Source organism: Heptranchias perlo, chromosome 6, assembly GCF_035084215.1.
Source record: "Heptranchias perlo isolate sHepPer1 chromosome 6, sHepPer1.hap1, whole genome shotgun sequence".
In the NCBI taxonomy this organism is placed as follows: domain Eukaryota; kingdom Metazoa; phylum Chordata; class Chondrichthyes; order Hexanchiformes; family Hexanchidae; genus Heptranchias; species Heptranchias perlo.
The window spans coordinates 33,854,509-33,877,567 of record NC_090330.1 but is presented as its reverse complement, the minus strand read 5'-3'; the positions used below and the strand labels follow the sequence as shown (position 1 = coordinate 33,877,567).

Below are 23,059 nucleotides of genomic sequence, written 5' to 3'. Positions count from 1 at the left end.
CACCACCTGAATTCCGACTGTTCTTTTTAAAAGATTCCAGCAATTCCTCTACCTGTCCTCCCAAAGTACTTTTCCTGTCAAATGGCAGTTGCCATAACTGTTGCTACAACTCCCATGACAGCGACACTAAGTGTAGCCATGCCAATTTGTGGATTTTACTCCTGAGCCCAAGGTTTGAACCTGCTGCAGCACAGCAGCTGGCATTTGGTCCTCAATGAAAACAGTAACTAAAGCAAATGGCTGGCATTGTGTGGCTCCTTGGTGGACAAGCCAAATCCAGTAAGCTTGGTAGCATGCCATCCAAGCCTCATTAGACTCTTGTTGCAAAATTTGTCAATCAAGTGCATCCATACACTTGGAGTTCCAGTCAGGGCTTGGAATTAGCTTCCTGTGTGGTGGGTTTTCAATGGTGGGCGAGGACCTGAAGTACAACCACTGAATCTGTGATTGAACAATACTAAGGCTCTGCCAAATCTCAGTTGATTTTATATGCTCAGTCTATTCTGACATATGTCAATTGGCATACAGGAACTGTGGTCAACAGGAACGTGGCCACAATGAACCTTGTGAAAATTACTTGATGCTGACAGTAACTGTACTTGGGGCACTCTTGGCTCAGGCATCTGTAGGAAGGCACGGAATCAGGTATGAATCTGCCAATGCATCAGCTAGCAGGCTGTTCAAAGATAGTGCTGAGAATGTTCATAGAGAATGAGTGTTCCACTCTCCCAATCAAAATCCAAATTGATAGTGGGGGCACTGGAATTTAAAAAAATAATTGCATCTATTTAAATGCTAGTGCTCCTTCACTTTTTCAACGATGCCAGCAGAACTGTTTTGAAGAATATTTAAAGCATTGAATCAAACGCATACATATTTACTGTACTACGTCCGAACAGGCCAAATTGCAAAACACATATAATGGTGTAGAAAAATAGTTCAACATTTTGCCAATTTCAATTATATTCAATTACTTGGCAAAACCCCACCTGTAACAATTGCCAGCCTCAGTACAAATCTACTAAATTTGAAGAATTTGCTGGTGATTGAAGATGTGGAAGTAGGCATTTTATTGATTTGATGGACAATTGCATTAAATGAAACCTGAATACAGTCATCTGTATGCATGACTTACCTGCTTTGCTAATTTCTTTTTATCCAGCTTATCTGAGGATGAAATAAAATAAAACCATTTTTAGCTAAATGTGTAAACTTAAACATAGCATATAAAGACTAAACATAATGATTGGTTTGCTGAAAAGGAAACCATCAGAGGAAGTCCCAAAGGATAAGTGTGCTGTGTAGTCCACCACCGCAAGAGAAGAATTGTTCTGGTTGCCAATGTGTAGCAAGATCATAAGTGCATTTCAAAATAACATTTTACGATGTTACTATACAAAAGCAATGAAAATACTAGGGCCAGGGATCCAAACACTGATTGGGATCACGTCAGTGAAAGCCTCTACCGCTGAGCCCAGTGAACCATCCAGGGTCACAAGGAGGTTCCCTAATTAGACCGCAAATGGCAGGTACTAGGGGCCCATCTAAGGCGCCAGCATAGAAAAGAAGCTGAAAAGTCCAGAGTGGTGTCAGGACCTCGCCCTCCAAAACAACATAGAGGGGATCCCAATGGCTCTCTTCCCAGCCTGAACTCCCAGGCGGACCCTCCTTTACTTGTGTCAGGGAGGTAGGCCTGATCTAACCTCACCAACCATATGCTGGGTCCCACTGAAGACTTGGCACATGGGAACTCTGACAATCAGAGTACCCAACCTGGCTTCAACCCTCCTACATCAATGGCCATGCTTAAGATGGGCAGAGGCTTTGCCCTCAAGAGGAGCACTGAGGATATTTTGGTTCTAGGCAGGTTCAAACTTTCACGTATGCTTGATTTCTTTGCCAGATTTGAACTCGCAGCCACGACTAGTCGCTGATATCGGAAGGTCGGGTACACCAGGGATCGGGGCTGGGTTCCAGTTATATATCAGGGAGTGAGGCGGGGCCTCTAAATATTACCTTCAGCAAAAAAATTTCAAATCTTCTGATTTCCATTTTTTCACCAGCAGACAAGTAAGATCATCAATACTGTTTGGGCCAGTTTCCATAAAGGCAAATAAATGTTTTGGGGGCTTAAAACAGGGGAGCTAAAAAAAACTTGATTGTGGAGAGAGCAGGGTGAGGACTATGAAAGCTTCAGATCAAAAAAAAAGAAATTAAAATTAACCTGTTAAAAATGTGAAGATTAAGAAATAACTACAAACAAAAACAAATCTGAAGAGTGAACAATATGGCAGTTGGAGGATCTGAAATTTTCCAGAGAGGAACTGTGAAAATGTTCACAGACTAGGTGGAAAGACAAGCAGCAGCCAGATTGTGTAATTATGGCGTAACGAATTAATATCGGTAATTTCCATTATAAATGGAGACATAAGATTTTATAATGGAAAAAGTTGACAAAAAGTGTAACAAAAACATGACAACAGGAGGTCAAGTGGTGCAGACAGGATGTGTGCAAGATGTAAGACTTTTGATAAGATTTGGATAGATGAGTGGAAAGTAGGATGTGGAGTCAAGCTGAGTGACCGGGGCAACCCAAAATGAAGAGACCAAAGGCCGCAGCATTTATGTGAATTTAAATGTGCCTTGGACAAAAAATAAACAATATTTGAAATGCTGAGAGTTGCCAAAATCAATACCAACACTGAAAACTTGTTTAGCCAATTCTGTATTTAGTATGCAAGTTATTTAAAACTACAGAGAGATAAACAAGTTACCTTTAAAGATCTTATTAAAAATTAAGCTGTGTTTATGGCAAGTTTCCAATGTTTAGCTAAGAACAATAGCTTGGGTACCAATAAAGTATGAGCATAATAGTGATGCGGTAGAGCAAAGCCTGTCAAGTAAGAGTTGGAAAGCATTTTTATTTAGAAACTAAGGTGAAAAGCCTCGACCCATCATGCAAAACATCATCTCAGTACAAAAGAATAGAAAGGAAGACAAGCTATGTAAGGAAGTAGTGACGCCAAGTTTGGGTTTTAAAAATCTGAAGATTGTGGGTTGAAGGAAAGTCTGAAAGAACCAAGGAGCTCCACAGTTGGAAAGGATAAGTTAGAATATGAGGTTTTGTGATGAGTCTTGATTTCAACACAGCGAGGACATAGGGAGGAGGAGGAGTGTGTAGGACAGCATTTTTAGCAGGAACAACAGAGTTATACAATGCAAGACAAAAACAAACCCATTATTCACATAAAAACGATTATGATCAACTAGCTTCTTCATTTTGCCTGAAGCGCCGTCATTCCAACTGTAAACAATAGCTTGCCAGTAATCACTAGAGCAACCCAGATATTTGTGCCAGACTTTTGGACCAAACACAACCAAGTGAAAGAGGTAAGGAACGTAAACATCAAACTTTCCCCACGCTGACCAGGTAACCTGTTCAATTGCTAGATTATGAAATAATTTTGTTCCAAATGTTAAGAATGGATTAATCCTAACATATTTATGGCTTACTAGTATTCAACTTCCTTGCAGCTCTGCTGTATTTATTTTAAAGGGACAAACGTCACTACTTAAACTCCCTTACTGCATTTTATCAATTCAAGAAAGGTCACAAAGCCTCCGGAAGACGAAAACCACTACTGGGGTTTCTGACCACATCTGTAAAGTCACATCTGAAAGCAATATTTAACAATGGATCATAATTTATTGTGGCAGGGCATCTAATGGTGTCTGCGGTTAGTTAGACTTGCCTTTGCACATTGAGATTTTTAAATTTTTTGCATGGCAGGTTGCTGAAAGTGTGAACTGATAACAGCACAGCAAGGGAATCAGGACATCTGGGACCAGAGTGAACAGGGCAAACAACTGTGTATCTCCTGAAGGATTGTGAAATTAACAGCCCAAGGACTGAGAAGGAAGTGTAAATTGGAATTTGAATTCAATGTCAAATCAGGTACAGAAAGAGAAATAAAGAAAGGGAAAGAAAGATTGGATTGAGAGAGAGAAAAAAGAGACAGAAAGGAAAAGTAAATAAAAAATATTGACTTAAAATTTTACATTTTTAAAATTTCCAACAACAATTAAAACCTGAATGAATGAGACTCCACATTTGTAATGGTTCATTTTCAAAGCCAGAGAGGTTGACTGGCAGTATTTAACACTTATCACGTCGTTAAAAGGGTGCTTAGATTTGAAATGACAAGACTTAACTTTCTGTGGTGAGTTTAGTTTGTATCTACCACGGAAATACAGGAACTTCACTCCATTCGATGCATTTCAACGGTGAGGCAGAGAGCAAGATGCCGTTTTCGCGAAGCCAACAGCGGAGTGGCGTAACTCTGACAGCAACTTTTGGATATCCATGTTTAACCGTGCTGAACTATTTGCATATAAATAACTGCCAGCGCCATTAGCCTCACCATTATTTTGACAGCAAATTCTGGGCCAATATGTTTTACAAACATTTATTTTTGAAAGAGTCAGAAATCCTGATCCAACTTCTGCTCTCTGTTGTACTGAACACGGATAGTAACTTACTGCACTGTTGTACTGGACACGGATAGTAACTTACTGCACTGTTGTACTGGACACGGATAGTAACTTACTGCACTGTTGTACTGGACACGGATAGTAACTTACTGCACTGTTGTACTGGACACGGATAGTAACTTACTGCACTGTTGTACTGGACACGGATAGTAACTTACTGCACTGTTGTACTGGACACGGATAGTAACTTACTGCACTGTTGTACTGGGCACGGATAGTAACTTACTGCACTGTTGTACTGGACACGGATAGTAACTTACTGCACTGTTGTACTGAACACGGATAGTAACTTACTGCACTGTTGTACTGGACACGGATAGTAACTTACTGCACTGTTGTACTGAACACGGATAGTAACTTACTGCACTGTTGTACTGAACACGGATAGGAACTTACTGCACTGTTGTACTGGACACGGATAGTAACTTACTGCACTGTTGTACTGAACACGGATAGTAACTTACTGCACTGTTGTACTGAACACGGATAGTAACTTACTGCACTGTTGTACTGAACACGGATAGTAACTTACTGCACTGTTGTACTGAACACGGATAGTAACTTACTGCACTGTTGTACTGAACACGGATAGTAACTTACTGCACTGTTGTACTGGACACGGATAGTAACTTACTGCACTGTTGTACTGAACACGGATAGTAACTTACTGCACTGTTGTACTGGACACGGATAGTAACTTACTGCACTGTTGTACTGAACACGGATGATAACTTACTGCACTGTTGTACTGAACACGGATGATAACTTACTGCACTGTTGTACTGAACACGGATGATAACTTACTGCACTGTTGTACTGAACACGGATAGTAACTTACTGCACTGTTGTACTGGACACGGATAGTAACTTACTGCACTGTTGTACTGAACACGGATGATAACTTACTGCACTGTTGTACTGAACACGGATGATAACTTACTGCACTGTTGTACTGAACACGGATGATAACTTACTGCACTGTTTTTCAGCCAAATCTGTGCCAGGTGCTCATAAACCCTTACCATAAATATTGCCTGCTTTAGTCCATGTTTACGCACATTTATCGTGTACGTTATTCACACAAATATATCCGAATGATTTAGATACAGCGTGTTCCATTCTCCTTTACAATAGTTAACAATCAGTAAAGTTCTCCTTCCCACCATTAAATTAATTGCTTTTCATTTTTGAACTGCTTCCCTACAAATCTATTGAAAATAATTAACATTCTTCAAATTCCTCATAGTGAAGAATTAATTTGCTTCTTTGTACTAATGGCGCAATGGTGATGTAACTTGCACGCCACATATATCTTTCAGCACAATCTAAGCATAAAGAAAGTGGTGTCAGCACTGTCCAGGGAAATCTATTGTGTTAATCTTACGAGAGCTTGACTTTATCCACAATCAAGTTATGGCCTGTTAAAAGCCATGATTTGTGATGCACTCTAACAGCCCCTACCAGGGTAACAAAATACTGCAGATGCTGGAAATCTGAAATGAAAACAGAAAATGCTGGAAATACTCAATGCGTCAGGCAGCATCTGCGGAGAAAGAAGCAGAGTTAACGTTTCAGCTCGATGACCTTGCATCAGAACTCGAAGAAGTTGAAGATTAAACAATTTTTAAGCAAGTACAGAACCAGGGAAAGGGGGGAGGAAAGAACAAAAGGAAAGGTCTGTGATAGGAGGGCAGGAGTGATTAAATGACAAAAGGGACGATGGTGCAAGGCAAGGAGGGTGGTAATGGGACAAGTAAAGAAACAAAAGATGGGTCTAGAGGAGCTGTAAATGGCAACAGCAGAACCATTACCAGCACCTGCTGTCCGAAAAAATGGGAGCAGTGGTTATGATCTGAAGTTATTGAAATCAATGTTGAGTCAGAAGGTTGTAAAGTACCTAATTGAAAGATGAGGTGCTGTTCCTCAAGCTTATGTTGAGCTTCATTGGAACAGTGTACCGAGGACAGAGAGGTCAGAGTGGGAGTGAGATGGAGAATTAAAATGGCAAGCGAACAGGTCAGGGTCACGCTTGCGGACTGAGCGGACGTGTTCAGCTAAGCAATCACCCAATTTGCGTTTGGTCTCCCCAATGTACAGGAGGCCGCATTGTGAGCAGCGAATACAGTATACTAAATTGAAAGAAGTACAGTAAATTGTTGTTTAACCTGGAAGGAGTGTTTGGGGCCCTGAACGGTGGGAAGGGAGGAGGTGAAAGGGCAGATGTTGCATCTTCTATGCTTGCATGGGAAGGTGCCATGGGAAGGAGAGCAGGTGTTGGGGATGATGGAAGAGTGGACTAGGGTGTCGGGGAGAGAGTGGTCCCTTCTAAATGCTGAAAAGGAAGGGGAGGGGAAGATGTGTTTGGTGGTAGCATTGCGCTGGAGGTGGCGGAAATGGCGGAGCATGATACGTTGAATGTGGAGGCTGATGGGTTGGAAAGTGAGGACAAGGGGGACCCTATTATGTTTCTGGGAGGGAGGGGAAGAGATGAGGGCAGAAGTGTGGGAAATAGGACGGACATGGTCGAGGGCCCTGTCAACTACAGTGAAGGGTACCCTCGGTTAAGGAAAAAGGAAGACATATCAGAAGCATTGGTGTGGAAGGTGGCATCATAACAGATATGACAGAAATGGAGAAACTGGGAGAAGGGAATAGAGTCCTTACAAGAAGCGGGGTGGAAGGAAGTTAAATGAGGTAGCTGTGGGAGTCGGTGGGCTTATAGTAGACACTGGTCGATAGCCTATCCCCAGAAATGGAGATGGAGAAGTCGAGGAAGGGAAGGGAAGAGTCGGAGATGGACCACGTGAAGGCGAGGGAAGGGTAGAAATTGGAAGCAAAGTTGATGAAATTTTCTAGTGCGGGGCGAGAGCAGGAAGCGGCACCGATACAGTCACCAATGCACCGGAAAAAGAGATGAGGGAGGGGACCTGAGTAGGACTGGAACAAGGAATGTTCCACGTATCCCACAAAAAGGCAGGCGTAGCTAGGACCCATAGGGGTTCCCATAGCAACATCTTTGGAGGAAGTGAGTGGAGTCAAAGGAAAAGTTGTTCAACGTAAGAACAAGTTCAGCCAGACGGAGGAGGGTCGTAGTGGATGGGGACTGGTTGAGCCTCTGTTCAAGGAAGAAGCGGAAGGCTCGCAGGCCGTCCAGGTGGGGGATGGAGGTGTGGAAGGATTGGACGTCCATGGTGAAAAGGAGATGGTTAGGGCCGGGGAACTGGAAACCGTCAAAGTGGCGGAGGGCATCGGAAGAGTCGCAGATATAGGTCGGGAGAGACTGGACAAGGGAAGAAAAAAATTGAGTCGAGGGAGGAAGAAATAAGTTCCGTGGGGCAAGAACATGCTGAAACAATAGGTCTATCGGGTCAGTCCTGTTTGTGGATCTTGGGAAGGAGGTAGAAGCGGGCTGTACAAGGTTGGGGGACTATGAGGTTGGAGGCCATGGGGGGAGGATGTCCAGAGGAGATGAGGTGAGTGATGGTCTGGGAAACTATGGCTTGATGTTTGGTGGTGGGGTTATGGTCCAAGGGGAGGTAGGAGGAGGTGTCAGAGAGTTGGTGTTCAGCCTCTGCAAGGTAGAGGCCTGTTCGCCAAACAACAGCGCGTCCCTGTCAGCAGGTTTAATGACAATGTCAGGGTTGGACCTGAGAGAACGGAGTGCTGCAAGTTCAGAGGGAGGTAGGTTAGAGTGAGTGAGGGGAGTAGAGTAGAGAAGTTGAAATGGCCGACGTCACGCCGGCAGTTCCCAATGAAAAGATCCAGAGAGGGTAAGAGGCCAGATGGAGGGGTCCAGGTGGAATGAGAATTTTGAAGGTGGGAGAAAGGGTCCACTGTGCGGGGGAAGACTCCTGGCCAAAGAAGTGGACGCAGACACCTCGCCCTTCCTGATCCTTCTTCCCCTTCACTTTCCTCTGACCCCCATCCCTCCCTCCAATCTCACCCTTTGTCACGTTTTCACTATCGCTCGGACCTTCCCCTCTCTGACCCCAAAAGATAAGTCCTCAGCAAAGATCTCAGCTTCATCCCCTTACGCCCCCACCTCAATGAATTTCGAGCTCAACACGATGCTGAGCTCTTCTTCTGTCGCCTCCGCGCCCACTTCTTTGGCCAGGAGTCTTCCCCCCCGCACAGCGGACCCTTTCTCCTGTCTTCAGCTATGTAATTGCTTAAAAACTGTTTAACCTTCAATTTCTTCCAGTTCTGATGAAAGGTCATCGACCTGAAACGTTAACACTGTTTCTTTCCCTACAGATGCTGCCTGACTTGCTGAGCTTCTCCAGCATTTTCTGTTTTTATTTCAGATTTCCAGCATCCACAGTATTTTGCTCAAGATTTCATTAGGCCTGACATCAGAAAATCATCCGCAAAAAAATTCATAAACTCTAAGCTTATATTTTTTTCAATAAAGATTACAATTTGTGGATTCAAATATAATGGTAGCTATTCCATTTTGTAATTATTTTAATTTCCACAGAAAACAATTTCATAATTGCAATCCTATAATTTCTTTTGTTGAAACAAAATGGTTGAGACACTTTCACAACCTCTCCATCATATAAGAGCTCAGATAGTGGCATTGTAATTATTTAAAGGCACAGTTTCCTATATTGTGGCCCAATTTTAAAGCAATTTGCACATTTTCTAAGATTGGTTGCCCACAACACTAAAGCACTGGACCCCTGACGAGCGACTGATGGGCTACTTTCACTAGCGTAACCACCACTCATGACAGTTGGTACTTTCCTGACTGATATTTCATGTTCCCTCCCCTCCATTCCCTTATAACAATCAACAGTCTGGCAGAGACTGGTGAAGTTGCTGAATGCCATTTTGTAGTTTTAAGAAAATTCATGTTATTGTCAAGCATGTACTAAGTTATTTTTATGCCATTACTTAGATAAATTATCAATTTCAAAAGGTCTTCTCAGTTCTGCTTCCTCATTGGTGGATGCGAGGGCAATGCTGAGAATTTCCCAAGTCTCAGGTTGATGACTGTTAAAATGTAGGACATGCTGGACGAGAAGAAAACAGTTGGAAGAACTTGCATGTGCTTTCATGTGCTCAGGGTGTTCCAAAGTGCCTCACAGCCAATTAAGTACTTCTGAGGTGTAGTCACTGTTGTAGGCAAACATGGCAGCCAATTTACACACAGCAAGTTCCAACAAGCATATTAAGGTCTTCCGGAACTACACACGTCTTTGTCTTGCCCTGAGATATGAATATTAACTGGTTTATAATGAAAATCCCCTACAATTCATGGAAGTAGCTAGCAATAACCAACCGTAACCCTGTCTGTGTGCTGTGGCTAGCCACTAAGAATTCAATAAATTATCTAACAAAGATGAAGAAGCTTTATTTTTTTCTGCAGTCTTGTGTACCAGGCATAATTTTGTCAGTGATTGCAGTACTCAACAGTTTTATTGTGTCAGTTTGGTGTGAAATCAATGCAATATAAATGCAGTGATTTCAGACCAGTTTGGTTTAACGGATGCAGCGTGGGATCACCAACAGGCAGGAGTTTCATGCCACTTTGGCTTCTCACTGGCGGCAGTGTAACTTCAACTGATGCAAAACAAGCTTTAAAAAGTTCTCAGGTGGTCTGTTGGGATTGCATGGAAGCTTCAACTTTATTTTTGGTCGTTTTAACACTAGCAGAGAGATGATTGGCCATCAGAGATAAGTGGAACTCCATAGATACAAGACCCAATCGCTGATTGCTACCTTCCCTGGCCATCGTGTGGTGTGGAGCCAGCTGTATGACGGTATTTGCGGCCAACAGTGCTCTATGTCCTTTATACTATAGAGAGCAAGAGCATGGTTGGCAGCAATCCTGTAGTATAAACAGCTGAATACTGTCGTCACGGGCAGTGAAACTCTCCTGCAATGGGGGTTTATTCGCCTGTCTCTGACTACAATAGGCACCACCTGCAAACTGCTATTTTAACACTGTCGGCTTGTAAGTAGCCGAGGAAGACCAAGGAAGCAGTGATTAGACAATGTCAAGAGTGACGTCACTGAAAGGGATACAGATGACTGAAGCGGCCAGGCAAGTTCAGAACTAACAACAAAGGAGCGAATTAATTCGGCCCCATCATTGCTGCTGAGCTGACCGATGAGAATTTAGTAGTAGTAGTAGTAGTATGTAAGCGTCTTCCCTGGTCATCAGGGTAGATCAGCGAGCAGATCCAGAAAGTTGTACCTGCAGTATATATTTGGGGCAAACTCAGCGCAATGGAAACCAACATAATAACTGGGCTTTATTAGTTTCAACCAGGTTACCTCTGAAAGGGAGAGGAGAAAAAAAAAGACAATCTGGAACAAGGGAGGAGGAGAGAAATGGGATCTTCCCACACCGCTGATGCTCACCGTATGACAAGGAGAGGAATTGATGGCAAGAATGGTGAAGCCTGCAGACTGAGCCATCACACTCTTTTCAGAATGTGTATGTGCTGGGAAAGAATCGAATTCAAGACAAGGAAAAATGAAAGGGAGAATTAAACGTCCTTTGTGCATTTTATTCACATGATGTCACACAGATGCCAATGGTATGGCTCACACAAAGATTAAAAAAAAAGAACATTGGAAAGTCAAACTGAGATTTATGCCATCAGGGAGGCATTTCTGTCAGACTCTGCATCATCGAAAGGGTTGTATTTAAAAATGATAAAGTCGTTGGTAACATTATTATTGTTAGTTCTTTCACAGGAAAAAAAACTATATATAGGTTTAAACAAACTGCAATTCAGACAGGATTTTACAGTTGGGTTTTCTTCTTTCTTTGTGACTACAACAATCTGTGAATTAGTGGCTAAAAAAATGAAAACAAAATCATCAACAGACAAAAGTAGCATCCAGGAATAATTTTACAATAACCAGAATTTAACACCATTCGTAAAGTGCGATGTGATCATAACTAGATAATGAAAGCACAAAACATAAACAAAGCTGTTTCACTGCCAGTTTTGATTGAAAGTCTATATAGTTGGATAAACAAATGCATTTGTAGTGGGAGGAGGGGTTATTTGTTGTTGAGTTGTTGCCACAACACAATATTTGTGGTTAACCAAATGACAATATAAAACTCTCTCTTTGAAATATCTTTGCTCCTGGAAGGTACTAGTTGCTTGAACAGTCAATCACTTTAAAGTCAATCATTTTTTAAAAATGTATTTGAACTTTTTCAAAAATTACAACCCTCTACAAATCAAACTAGTCTTTTTGTTCACATTGATAGAAAATAGCCTCTATTATTCTGAGTCATTAGTAGGGTAAAAATCATGGGGCTTAACTTAAAAAAAACCTGTCATATTGCATAAAATACAAACAAAGTCAAAAATACTTGTAAGGTGTGAACATTTTAAATTCTTTAACAAGTTACTTTTTTTGTAAATTAAGAGTTGCATTGTTAGTGTAGCAGTCCGAAGAGTAAAATGATCTTTGCTGCTCAATAGTGTGATGTTTCTGTCTTTTTTGGATTACACATGCAAGTTACAGACTTGTTACCCTTTACTACCATGAGGTGGGCATACTGCAACCCAGGAGCTTGAAGATGTCGTGTACGACTCGTAAAATTATATTCCAGCTCCCAGGAGCGTCCAACAGAGGTGGTCATGTACATTGACAGGGACATTCCAACACTGAGACTTTTTAGGCTTCAATAGTGAAAGTATAACAAGAACAAAACTGCGGCATTCTAATAGGCTACTGGTGTCAGGGTAGCACTGTAAAGCATACTAAAATCTACCTATGAATAAAACATTATATGGATTTTTCTTATATTACAATACTTCTTGTTGAAAGCTTACATGATTTAATTCCAATTCATCACCACATTCGGTAGTTGATGGGTAGGTGTTTTTTTTAAAGTATATATAAATGTGCTTGTACAAGGGGAGACACAGACAAAAGGGGCAGTTTTCCAAGGACTTGTCAGGCTTCAAGCCGAGGAATATCTGGTGAGAGATCATAAAACATTTCTGACAGAAGGCTTGCATTCGCCATATAAAGATTATATGGCTGATGTAGGGTAAGGCATGCCAAAAATAAAAATTACCGTCAGTAAATTTTTTTAGTACTGTTATGCAAATAGTGTTTAAGCTCTAGGATGCTTAAATGGTTGATAATTATAACTTTGTACAGCTTCAGGATTTTTCATAGAAAGCTTCAGCTTTCAAAAAGTGGGCCTGTGATTCTGACTCTGGGATAAGAGAGCCGGTTAGTAGTGTAAATGTGAGGAACCCGCGCATAACGTGTTAATCTTCTGCAATCCAACTTAAATAATTGGCAGTGTAAAGTTGTGATAATAATCTATTAAATATATTTGATAGCACACTAGGGGTAGATAGGATATTGAGTAGGTTGAAGTTATTGCGGCAGAGAGCCAACCTGTTCCTGCCACAGCACAATGCACAAGTCTCAACTGTCAAGTTCTGAGTGTGATAGTCACCCATTGTATAGCACTGGTTCAGGAACCACTTGGTTGACTTCATGGATGATAAATGCAAGCAGAGCTTCCAGCTAAAGTCAGGCAAGGTTTAATTGATTGGGTGGGTAAGTAAGCACAAGTTGGAGGAAAAAAGAGAAGCATCAACTCCATTGGATTAATGTTGAGCAGCTGTAGGAAGAAGGAATTGGGTGGTGAAGAAGACAGCTCCTTTCCACATACCTGCTGCAAGCAGGCAGTTTTTGGAGCAAGTAGGTAGAAGGAAGTCGATCTAAACAGAATCTAGTCATTAGGTACAAAGGAAGGACTGAAGTCTAGTGGATGCCTAGAAGAAAAGCTGAATGCAAAACCTTATTACATGTGTACAAAAGGGTAAGAATGATAAAAGGGACTTACTAAATGGTGCATATGACAAGGAAACAAGGAAGGATGCAATGCTGAATCTTGCTCTGAGTAGCGAAGCAGGACAAATAAGTGACCAGAGAATACTTGGGTAATAGTGATCATAAGTAAATTAGTTTCATATTGAAAATATAAAAAACAAAAGGGAAGTCTAAGATAAAAGTGCAGGACTGGAAATGAGCTAATTTCAGTGGCTGGAACATTGGCGGATCAAACAGCAGCCCAGCAATGGAAGATATTTAAATATGAGACGGATAAGGTAGAGGTTAATACATCCTGATTAGGAGTAAAGAGGGCATGTTTAAGGTGAGGGATTCCATGGATAAATAGACAAAAATGAAATTTTAAGAAAAAAGATATATGATAGGGGATAATGGAGAAAGTATGAGAATTAGAAGATTATAGAAAAGAAGCAAAATGAGAGTGCATGAGGGGAGTTAGAAGTTATTTTGTTTCGCTCAAGGAAGACGACGCACTGATGTGGGGAAGCATAGCGTCTTAATTATTTTGCATTATTATGTGAAGACAAGTTGCACCGATTGAACTAAGTGAGACTAATTATAAACCGTTGCTTTGTTTACTTGCTGTGAAATCAAACAGCTTAAATAATCTGAATCTGGCCTCGTCATACCAAGTGTTTTCTCGGTCCATCTTTGAAAAGATTGGAGGCGTGCATGTAGGGGTGCTTGTGAACGATGTGAATGTCCAGTTCAGATCATAAGGGAGTGCTACCGTTACACCCCTGGGTTATGGCAGCATGTCATTAGATATTGGGCAGTATGGGCACACCCCTAAATGTAAGACACTCATACCACTTACAGGAGTGAGAGGACAGACAGGGTCTAGATTTAAATTCTGAAAGACGGTACACCTCTGACAATGCAGCACTCCTTCTGGCATTGAAATGTCAGCCTAGGTTATGTGTTCAAGTCTCTGAAGTGAGCTTGAACCCACGACCTTCTGACTCAGAGGTGAGTCCATGCTGACACCTAGGCTCATAAAACCTAAAGGAAGGAAGGACGAGAGCTTTGTACATAATGATTGAACTGTATTCAAAAATGTGAAAGACCTTAACTATGGTGGATAATTTAACCAGTCTTCTTCATTTGTTTAACCTCCACATAGAAAAATATAATAGCAAAGCAGTGCAAAAACTGAGGGCAGGAACCCGTTGTCCTAAATATTAAGACTAGCTTGGAGCACAGCTATGCCAAAGTGCACCATCAAATCTAGACTATAATGCTTAGTGAAAGCAGGAAAGTTACTCCAAGTAGCAACCCTGTAAACAGTATTGGGAACCTTCTCATTCCCTAACATATTAGCCACAAAATAGCAACACCTGAGGAAGAATAGGCTCTACCTGTCACTGGGGGTTCCTGACCAGTAGAAGGACAGAAGGCATATTCTGTAACTCAATTTGATAATTTTTGTTTAGTAATGGATTTAATTCCCACTCAAACAATAATTCTATACACTGGCATAAGTCTTCTATTTATAGGAGGAGATTTGATAGAGGTGTTCAAAATCATGAATGGTTTTAATAGAATAAATAAGGAGAAACTGTTTCCAGTGGCAGAAGGGTCAGTAACTACAGGACGCAGATTTAAGGTGATTGGCAAAAGAACCAGAAGCAACATGAGGAAACATATTTTTACACAGCGAGTTGTTATGATCTGCAATGCACTGCCTGAAAGGGTGGTGGAAGCAAATTCAATAATAACTATCAAAAGAGAATTAGATAAATACTTGAAAATAAAACAGTTACAGGGCTATGGGGAAAGAGCAGGGGAGTGGGACTAATTAGATAGCTCTACACAGAGTCGGCACAGGCACGATGGGCCAAATGGCCTCCTTCTATGCTGTATCCTACCATGATACTATGATGTGGACTGCAAATGTTTTGTGCTCATCACTGGAAGAAGCATGCAGTAGCAGGTAAAAATACAGTAAGTGATTTACTGAGAGAAATGAAACTCAAGACACTTTGCAGACAAAAATAACGGAGGGTGATCAACAGCAGGAAAGAGGCCCAGAAAGTGTGGTTGAAGCTAGGATGCTGGATTCATTAAAAAAAATCCAAATACTGTAATGGGAAGGTGATAGGATTAGAATTTTGAAAAGATGAGATCAAACTTTGAGAGTGTCACACCACAGGCTGTGATTACCCACTAAGTGGTCGGGGAAGCTACACGCCTGAGAATCAAAGAAATTACAGTACAGAAGGAGGCCAATTAGCTCATTGCGCCTGTTCTGGGACTAGCCCTTCAACTGCACCTACTGTCATTTCCCAGCTCTTTCCCTGAATCATTTTACATTATTCCTTTTCAAACACCTATTCAATTATATTTTAAATGTGTTATAGTTTCTGCCTCAATAGCCACTTCGAACATGAAATGCTTGGTCATATTAGCAACGCTGCGTGAAAAAAATGTCCTTCTAATTTCCCCCTTTGTTCTTTTAGTAATAATCTTCAGTCTATCCTCATTACCAAATCACTGAGCAATGGAAACAATCTTTCACAGTTTACCTCTCAAAATCTTTCATTATTCTTAACACCTCTATTGGATCCCCCTTAACCTTCTCTGTTCCAATTTTTCAGCCTTTCTTCATAAATATAACCTCTCATTTCTGGTATAATTCTAGTGAACCTAAGCTGTGTCCCTCCAGGGCTCCAATATTGTTCCTATAATGGGGTGCTCAGAATTGCACGCAATATCTAACAGTGACCTAACCAATATCTTGTGCAAATTTAACATAATTTCTTTGCTTTTATATTCAATGTCCCTATATATAAAATCCAGAAACCCATCAGACCATTACAATGTTCTTTTTCCCATTTCTTTGCATTGAACTGCATCTGTCACCTATCTGCCCATTGTTAATCTATGTGCTCCTGCAATTGCCTGCATTCTTCTCAGTTTATTATGCCCCTGAATTGGTTTCATCAGCAAACTTCAATATTGTTCCCCTTGAGCCCATGTCCTCAACCTTCCTAATCTCCATTTTTGTTTTCTTTCTATACTTGCAAATTTCTCATTGTTTTCTTCTGTATTATTCCTGCCTTATATTTATCATATATCTTCCTTTAGATCTAACCTTTGCTTTTGCAAAAGCTGTGACAGAACTTCTGCAACAAAATTATTACAACTACACTATTTTTAAAGTGTATAAAACACAAATTCTAAAAACATGATGGATGTTTTCTACCTACATTGGCGACCATCATAATTGCTGCCAACAATGGGAGGAAAAAAACAAAGGTGCAGGTCAAGGTGAGGCCTTGAATACAATAGGAGTGGAGAAAAGCACCCAACTAGGATAATGAGGCACAAAGTGCTTAAAGAGACCATTGCCATTGTTGGATGACTGAGTATTAATTTGCATGTAGAAGTTGAAAAGATGAGAAGGAATGACGACAGGTGTAAAAGTACACTGCAATTTCATCCCTCTCCATTTAAAAAAACCTTCCTCTCCAAACTGCACTTGTTGTACTTGCCGAATCATCCATGTCCAAATGCCCAAGTGGGGAACATTAATGATGCTTTTGGGCTACTAGGAAATGCAGTAACAGTTTGTTCAAGTGCTCGTTTTATATTGGCCAGGACCTCTCTGTGATGAATACATTTCTTGATGACCCTGTCAATAGTGGTAATTTGGGGAAAACTTAGGTGAACAGGTCACAGAGGGGGCGGAGAGGATTCAAAGCTGACATTCCCTTTTTGTTGCAAATGCATTTGGCAAAATGTGAGTCTAGTTTCAGTGGCAGACAGTTCAGTAACAAATACTGGAAATGCATCTTACTGCAAAAATACCAGGTTCTACAATATAATGCGTTGGTCTTATTCGCTTTTACAGCGTTCACTCAACATTTTTCACATACTGTTTCTCTTTAGATGAAAGAAAGTGCAATCGTATACATCATGGACTACTGGGGATTTCAACAGAGAGGTCGCAAACATACTAATTACCATTCAGTGTGTATGTCTGCTCTTCCACTTGTGTTGTGTGACAAATTCTTTGCTAGAAAGGTTACCTGCATTGTCCCGATTTACTTCTGCTTCAGGTACTTTTTCAAATGTCCTCTGAATGTCCATCTCAACTTTTTGTGTTCTGCAGCAGTGGCATTTTAGCTGAACTCAATTAGATTTCAGAGCACACCTCTGCAATATGCAGTTCAAAAGACTTGGAGGACACAGCAAAGTAGAATAGTTAAAGCAAATTCTGGAATTCAAACAATCCTGTGCATTTAATATCAAAATAGCTCTGAATGCTATTCCCATTTTACATACATTACAAATTGAGTAGCTCATTGAAATATCTTGTAAAGTTGATAAAAGATTTTATAAACTGATGCATTGGAGACCAAACAGATATTAGCATTTCAGTAAGAATTGAAATATAGGGCCAGAATTTGCTGTCAAAATAACAGTGAGGCTAATGGCACTCACCGTTATTTATGTGCAAATGTTACAGCGACTTCAGGCGCGGGGCAGATGCGCGGTTAAACTCGAATATCTAAAAATTGCTGTCCAAGTTGCACCACTCTTCCGTTAACTCCGCAAATCATCATCTCGCTGTCTACCTCACCATTGAAAGTTGTGAAGTAGCGGTATTTCCGTGATAGACACGAACTAAACTCGCCACAGAACGTTACGTCTTGTCCATTCCAGTCTAAGTATCCTTTTAATGACGTGATAAGTGTTAATTACCGCCAATCAACCTCCCTGACACTGAAAATTAACTATTATAGGTGTGGAGTCTCATTCCTTCAGGTTTTAATTGTTGTTGGAGATTTTAAAAATGTAAAACTTAAAATTAATTTTTTTTTTACTTTTCCTTTCTGTCTCTCTTTTCTCTCTCTCTTAATCCAATCTTTCTTTTTCTCTCTTTATTTCTATTTCTGTACCTGATTTGACATTGAATTGTACTGTTAATATCACAATCCTTCAATCTGATTGGTTAAGGAGATACACAGTTGCTTGCCCTGTTTACTCAGGTCCCAGATGCCCTGATTCCCTCGCTGCGACAGCTCGCATTTTCAGCAACTTGCCACACAAAAAATGTAAAAACCTACATGTGCAAGAGCAAGTCTAACTAACAGCAGATGCTATTAGGTGCCCTGCCACAGCAAATTATTCCCATAATTTCATCCAACATACACCAGATAATCAGGCCAGTGAAAGTAACGCTGAATTCAAACAATCCTGTGGATTTTATATCAAAGTGGTTCTGAATGCTATTTTCATTTATCATAAAATATAATTTGAAGATAGAAACACACCATTCAGCCCCTCGATCTTGTTCCACCATTCAATTAGATCATGGCTGATGTGTACCTCAATTCCATTTACCCACCTTTGCTTCAAATCCCTCGATACCCTTACCCAACAAAAGTCTCATCGATCTTAGTCTTGAAAATTTCAACTGACCCAGCATCCACAGCCTTTTAGGGGAGAGAGTTCCAGATTTCCACTACCCTTTGTGTGAAAAATATTTCACTCCAATATGACCAGGCTCTAATTTTAAGATTATGCCCCCACCATTTCAAGGATAGTATCATTTTGATCTGATTTTTTTTTCCATTTCTCTAATTCTACTTCTTAAAAGTTAGCATATGAAACATTGAAAATCAGCTTTGCAGTTATAAAGAGAAAAGAATCTTGATATTGTAATTCTGAAAGCATTGTTTAGTGCTCATAGATTAATAAAAAGAAAGTGGGTACTGCCATTTTCCATTTAGCTACTTGCTTTTAAGGAAGTGGGGTGGTTAATCAAGACTAGTTTTAATGTTACTTCTTATTCTCCAATAAACATATTTACTCCAGAAGATGGCATCAACAAACGCAAGTCAATGTAAGTTCATGTTCATGAACTGAAGCAGCTTTGGCACACAGTCTTATATATAGCAATAGATCAAACATCATAGTTTTTAAAACTCTTATAGACTTGGGAAATCTTATTTTGTCAGGCTACAATATCAGACGCTCAACCTTTTTTGAGAAAGCCACAGATATTTCTTGTGGAGCACCACACGGTATGTTACACTAAATATAGACTGAATAGTGTTCAGTGTTCTGCAAAATGTGCTTTTCATTACAAATAAGTGAGACATTTATACTGGGATTGGAACAGTCACAAGAATTCCTGGGAGTTTTTGTTCATCACTGAAAGCAAACCTTAAAAAATGTTCTAGTGCTACTTTCCTTTACTGCAGCCACCCTAAGTTCAATTTTCCTCAGCAATACCGCAAAGAGAAAAGGTGCCTATCATTCTACATTTGATTTTAAATTAGTCTAACACACTGCACCACTTTAAATTAATTCTTGACAATTAACAAAAAGATCCTTCAAACAAAATGCAATGTAAATTGCATTCATAAATAGGATATGAGATAGATTCATAAATGATATCTCATAATAATTCCTACATTACAACGGTGACTACACTTCAAAAGTATTTCATTGCCTGTAAAGCGCGTTTTGGACGTTCCGGGGTCGTGAAAGGCACTATATAAATGCAAGTTCTTTCTTCTTTTCTTTCTTTAATAAATAGCAGTCTTATTCTGAAGCCTTCTAGTATTGGTTTTCCTTGCTTACTTTCTTATTTATATCTTCCCCTTTTTAAAAAAAATTACTTTTTTCCCCATCTTTCTCATGCACCATTTGGTGACCTGTCTCCTGATCACTGCTGATCTGTTATCAGCTGCTGGTTGATACGAGACAGCATAGTGTGCTCTTCATATGTGCTCTCAATCTCTGAGGGCAAGCCTCCCCTATTAGCCTAGCTAAGAGCAGGAACTTACCATATGCAGAATTACAGGTGTGAAATCCCATCCTTGCGACTCATTATCCAGGCTCACATATAAAGAATAGCTACTCAGGGAAGGTACTGGAGGACTACCACTACTGTGAAAGAGTATCCCAGCATGAATCACTAACTTCAGGACAACAGGAGAAAAAGCAAAGAAAATTGGAGGATGGAAAATAATAATGGTTATCAGCTTTTGTGCCAAGCCCAAATTTGGCTCTATGTCAATTGAATTTCTGATTTAAATTCATAAGAGATAGTTAGTTCTCATAACCAGGGTTCACTAGTCTTGGGGGGCACAGAAGGAGTGTACTTAATACATCTTCCCTGAAAGGTAGTTTATTGTATCTCCATCTAAAAAAAAATTCTATTTGTACAATGTTTTTTTGATATATTGGTGCATTTTGGTAGGAAAAATAAGGAGGCCACGTACTGCTTGGAAAATAAGAATCTAAATGGGGTAGAGGAGCAAAGGAATCTCGGGGTACAGATACACAACTCACTAGAAGTAGTGAAACAGGTTAACAAGGCCATAAAAAAGCAAACAAAGCACTGGGGTTCATATCTAGAGGGATAGAATTGAAAAACAGAGAAGTTATGTTAAACTTATATCGAACCTTGGCTAGGCCACACTTAGAGTACTGTGCACAGTTCTGGTCTCCAGATTATAAAAAGGATATAGAGGCACTGGAGAAGATGCAAAAAAGATTTACAAGGATGATACCAGAACTGAGAGGGTATACCTATCAGGAAAGATTGGACAGGCTGGGGCTCTTTACACTAGAACCTGAAGGTAACCTGATAGAGGTCTTTAAGGTTATGAAAGGGTTTGAGAGGGTAGACGTAGAGAAAATGTTTCCACTTGTGGAGGAGTCCAAAACTTGGGGCCATAAATAGAAGATAGTCACTAATAAATCCAATAGAGAATTCAGGAGGAACCTCTTTACCCTGAAAGTGGTTAGAATGTGGAACTCAGTACCACAAGGAGTAGTTGAGGCGAATAGCATAGATGCATTTAAGGGAAAGCTAGATAAACATATGAGGGGGAAAAGAATAGGATATGCTGATAGGGTCAGATGAAGAGGGGAGGGAGAAGGCTCATGTGGAGCATAAACACTGACATGGACCAGTTGGGCCGAATGGCCTGTTTCTGTGTGGTAAATTCTATGTAATTCTGTGTACAGGTTGGAAAACAAGTCACAGATATGTGCTTCGTTGGCTCACCTGACAGTAGGAGACCCACTCTGATGAGGTGTTGGCAGGTCCTTCTCTGAGCAACTGTTATTTAACTGAGTAGAGATTGGCAGCCTCCCATTTTGGAAGTCAATTTTAGCATTCAAACGGATGTAAAAGACACAGATTAATTGACTGCTTTGCTGAACACTTTAGTTCTGTCTGCAATTGTGATCCTGACCTCCATCTGATTTGTTACTTTTATACCTGCTCCCATTCCCACTCTGACCTCTATTTGCTCTAATACACTGTTCCAACGTATGCCTCAGGAACAATATGTTATTTTTTTTCTGGGAACTCTGCAGCTGCCTGGTCTGAACATTGACTTCTGTACTTTCAGATCTTAGGTATATCCTTCACTTCCTCTATAGCATGATGTGGAGATGCCGGTGATGGACTGGGGTTGACAATTGTAAACAATTTTACAACACCAAGTTATAGTCCAGCAATTTTATTTTAAATTCACAAGCTTTCGGAGATTTCCTCCTTCCCTATGCTCCTCTATAGCAGGGGGTTCTGGTAATGTGGGTTTATGGATATCCAATGGGTGAAAGAAGGTAGTTTGAAGCTTAGGTTGGAGACTCTACCAGGACACAGTGTAGTTTGGAGACTCGACTATTCCAATGCTCTTCTGGACGGCCTCCCATCTTCCACCCTTTGCAAACTTCAGCTCATCCAAAGCTCTGCTGCCGATATCCTGACTCGCGCAAAGTCCTATTCAACCACCATCCCTGTGCTCGCTGACCTACATTGGCTCTTGGTCCAGCAACGCCTCAAATTTAAAATGCTCATCCTTGTGTTCAAATTCCTCCATGGCCTTGCCCCTCCCTATCTCTGTAACCTCCTTCAGCCCTACAACCTGACGAGAACTGGGCGGTCCTACAATTCTGGCCTCTTGCTCAGTCCCGATTTTCTTCGCCTCTCCATTGGTAGCCATGCCTTCAGCTATCTAGGCCTAAGCTCTGGAATTCCCTCCCTAAACCTTTCTGCCTCTCTCTCCTTCTTTAAGATGCTCCTTAAAACCTATCTCTTTGACCAAACCTGCCCTATTATCTCCATATGTGGCTCGGTGCCAAATTTTGTCTGGGAGTTATATTGGAATACCCCCAAAAACGGGTGCTGGGATGGTGGTGAGCAATTAACCTGAGCCCATTGGTTGTGATGCAGGTAGCATGTAACATTTGCGCTGCCTAATGATTTGAATGATTGCTGCGTTCAGCCAGCAGGGGGCTAGATATCGGGAGTGGCTAGCTCTACTTAAAGGGGAGGTGCACTGTGGCTGCAGGAAGTCCTTTGGGAAGTGCTGGAAGATATTGGAGAATGGCTGCGCCTGGGAGAGAGTGGCACAAGGTTCTCGGATGGTTCACTAGAGGCCTTGGTGGAAGAGGTGGACAGACGGAGGGCCATCCTAAATCTGCAGGACAGAAGGCCCTCCAGACATATGCTGAAGAGGCAGTGGGAGGCTGTGGCGGATGAGGTAAATGCCAGGAGAATCGCACCACGCACCTGGATGCAGTGAAGGAAGAAGTTCAATGATTTGACACGAGTGGTCAAGGTGAGTGAGTTCAACTGTCACGTGGCATATCCTACCAACTGCACCACTAGCCTCATCCACTGCTC

At 41.0% G+C, this 23,059-nt stretch overlaps 1 protein-coding gene across 2 annotated transcripts in view; it reads right to left on the bottom strand.

The window, feature by feature from the left end:
• The window catches only part of micu2 (mitochondrial calcium uptake 2), a 440,913-nt gene that overhangs the window by 131,039 nt on the left and 286,815 nt on the right, over positions 1 to 23,059 (bottom strand). Inside the window, exon 4 of one of the 2 annotated variants that reach the window (XM_067986065.1) lies at positions 1,136 to 1,167. The exons of the other annotated variant lie outside the window; for it this stretch is intronic. Within the exon in view, the coding sequence (XP_067842166.1) occupies positions 1,136 to 1,167 (32 nt within the window). The remainder of the gene's footprint in view (positions 1 to 1,135; positions 1,168 to 23,059) is intronic. 2 annotated transcript variants of the gene reach the window in all.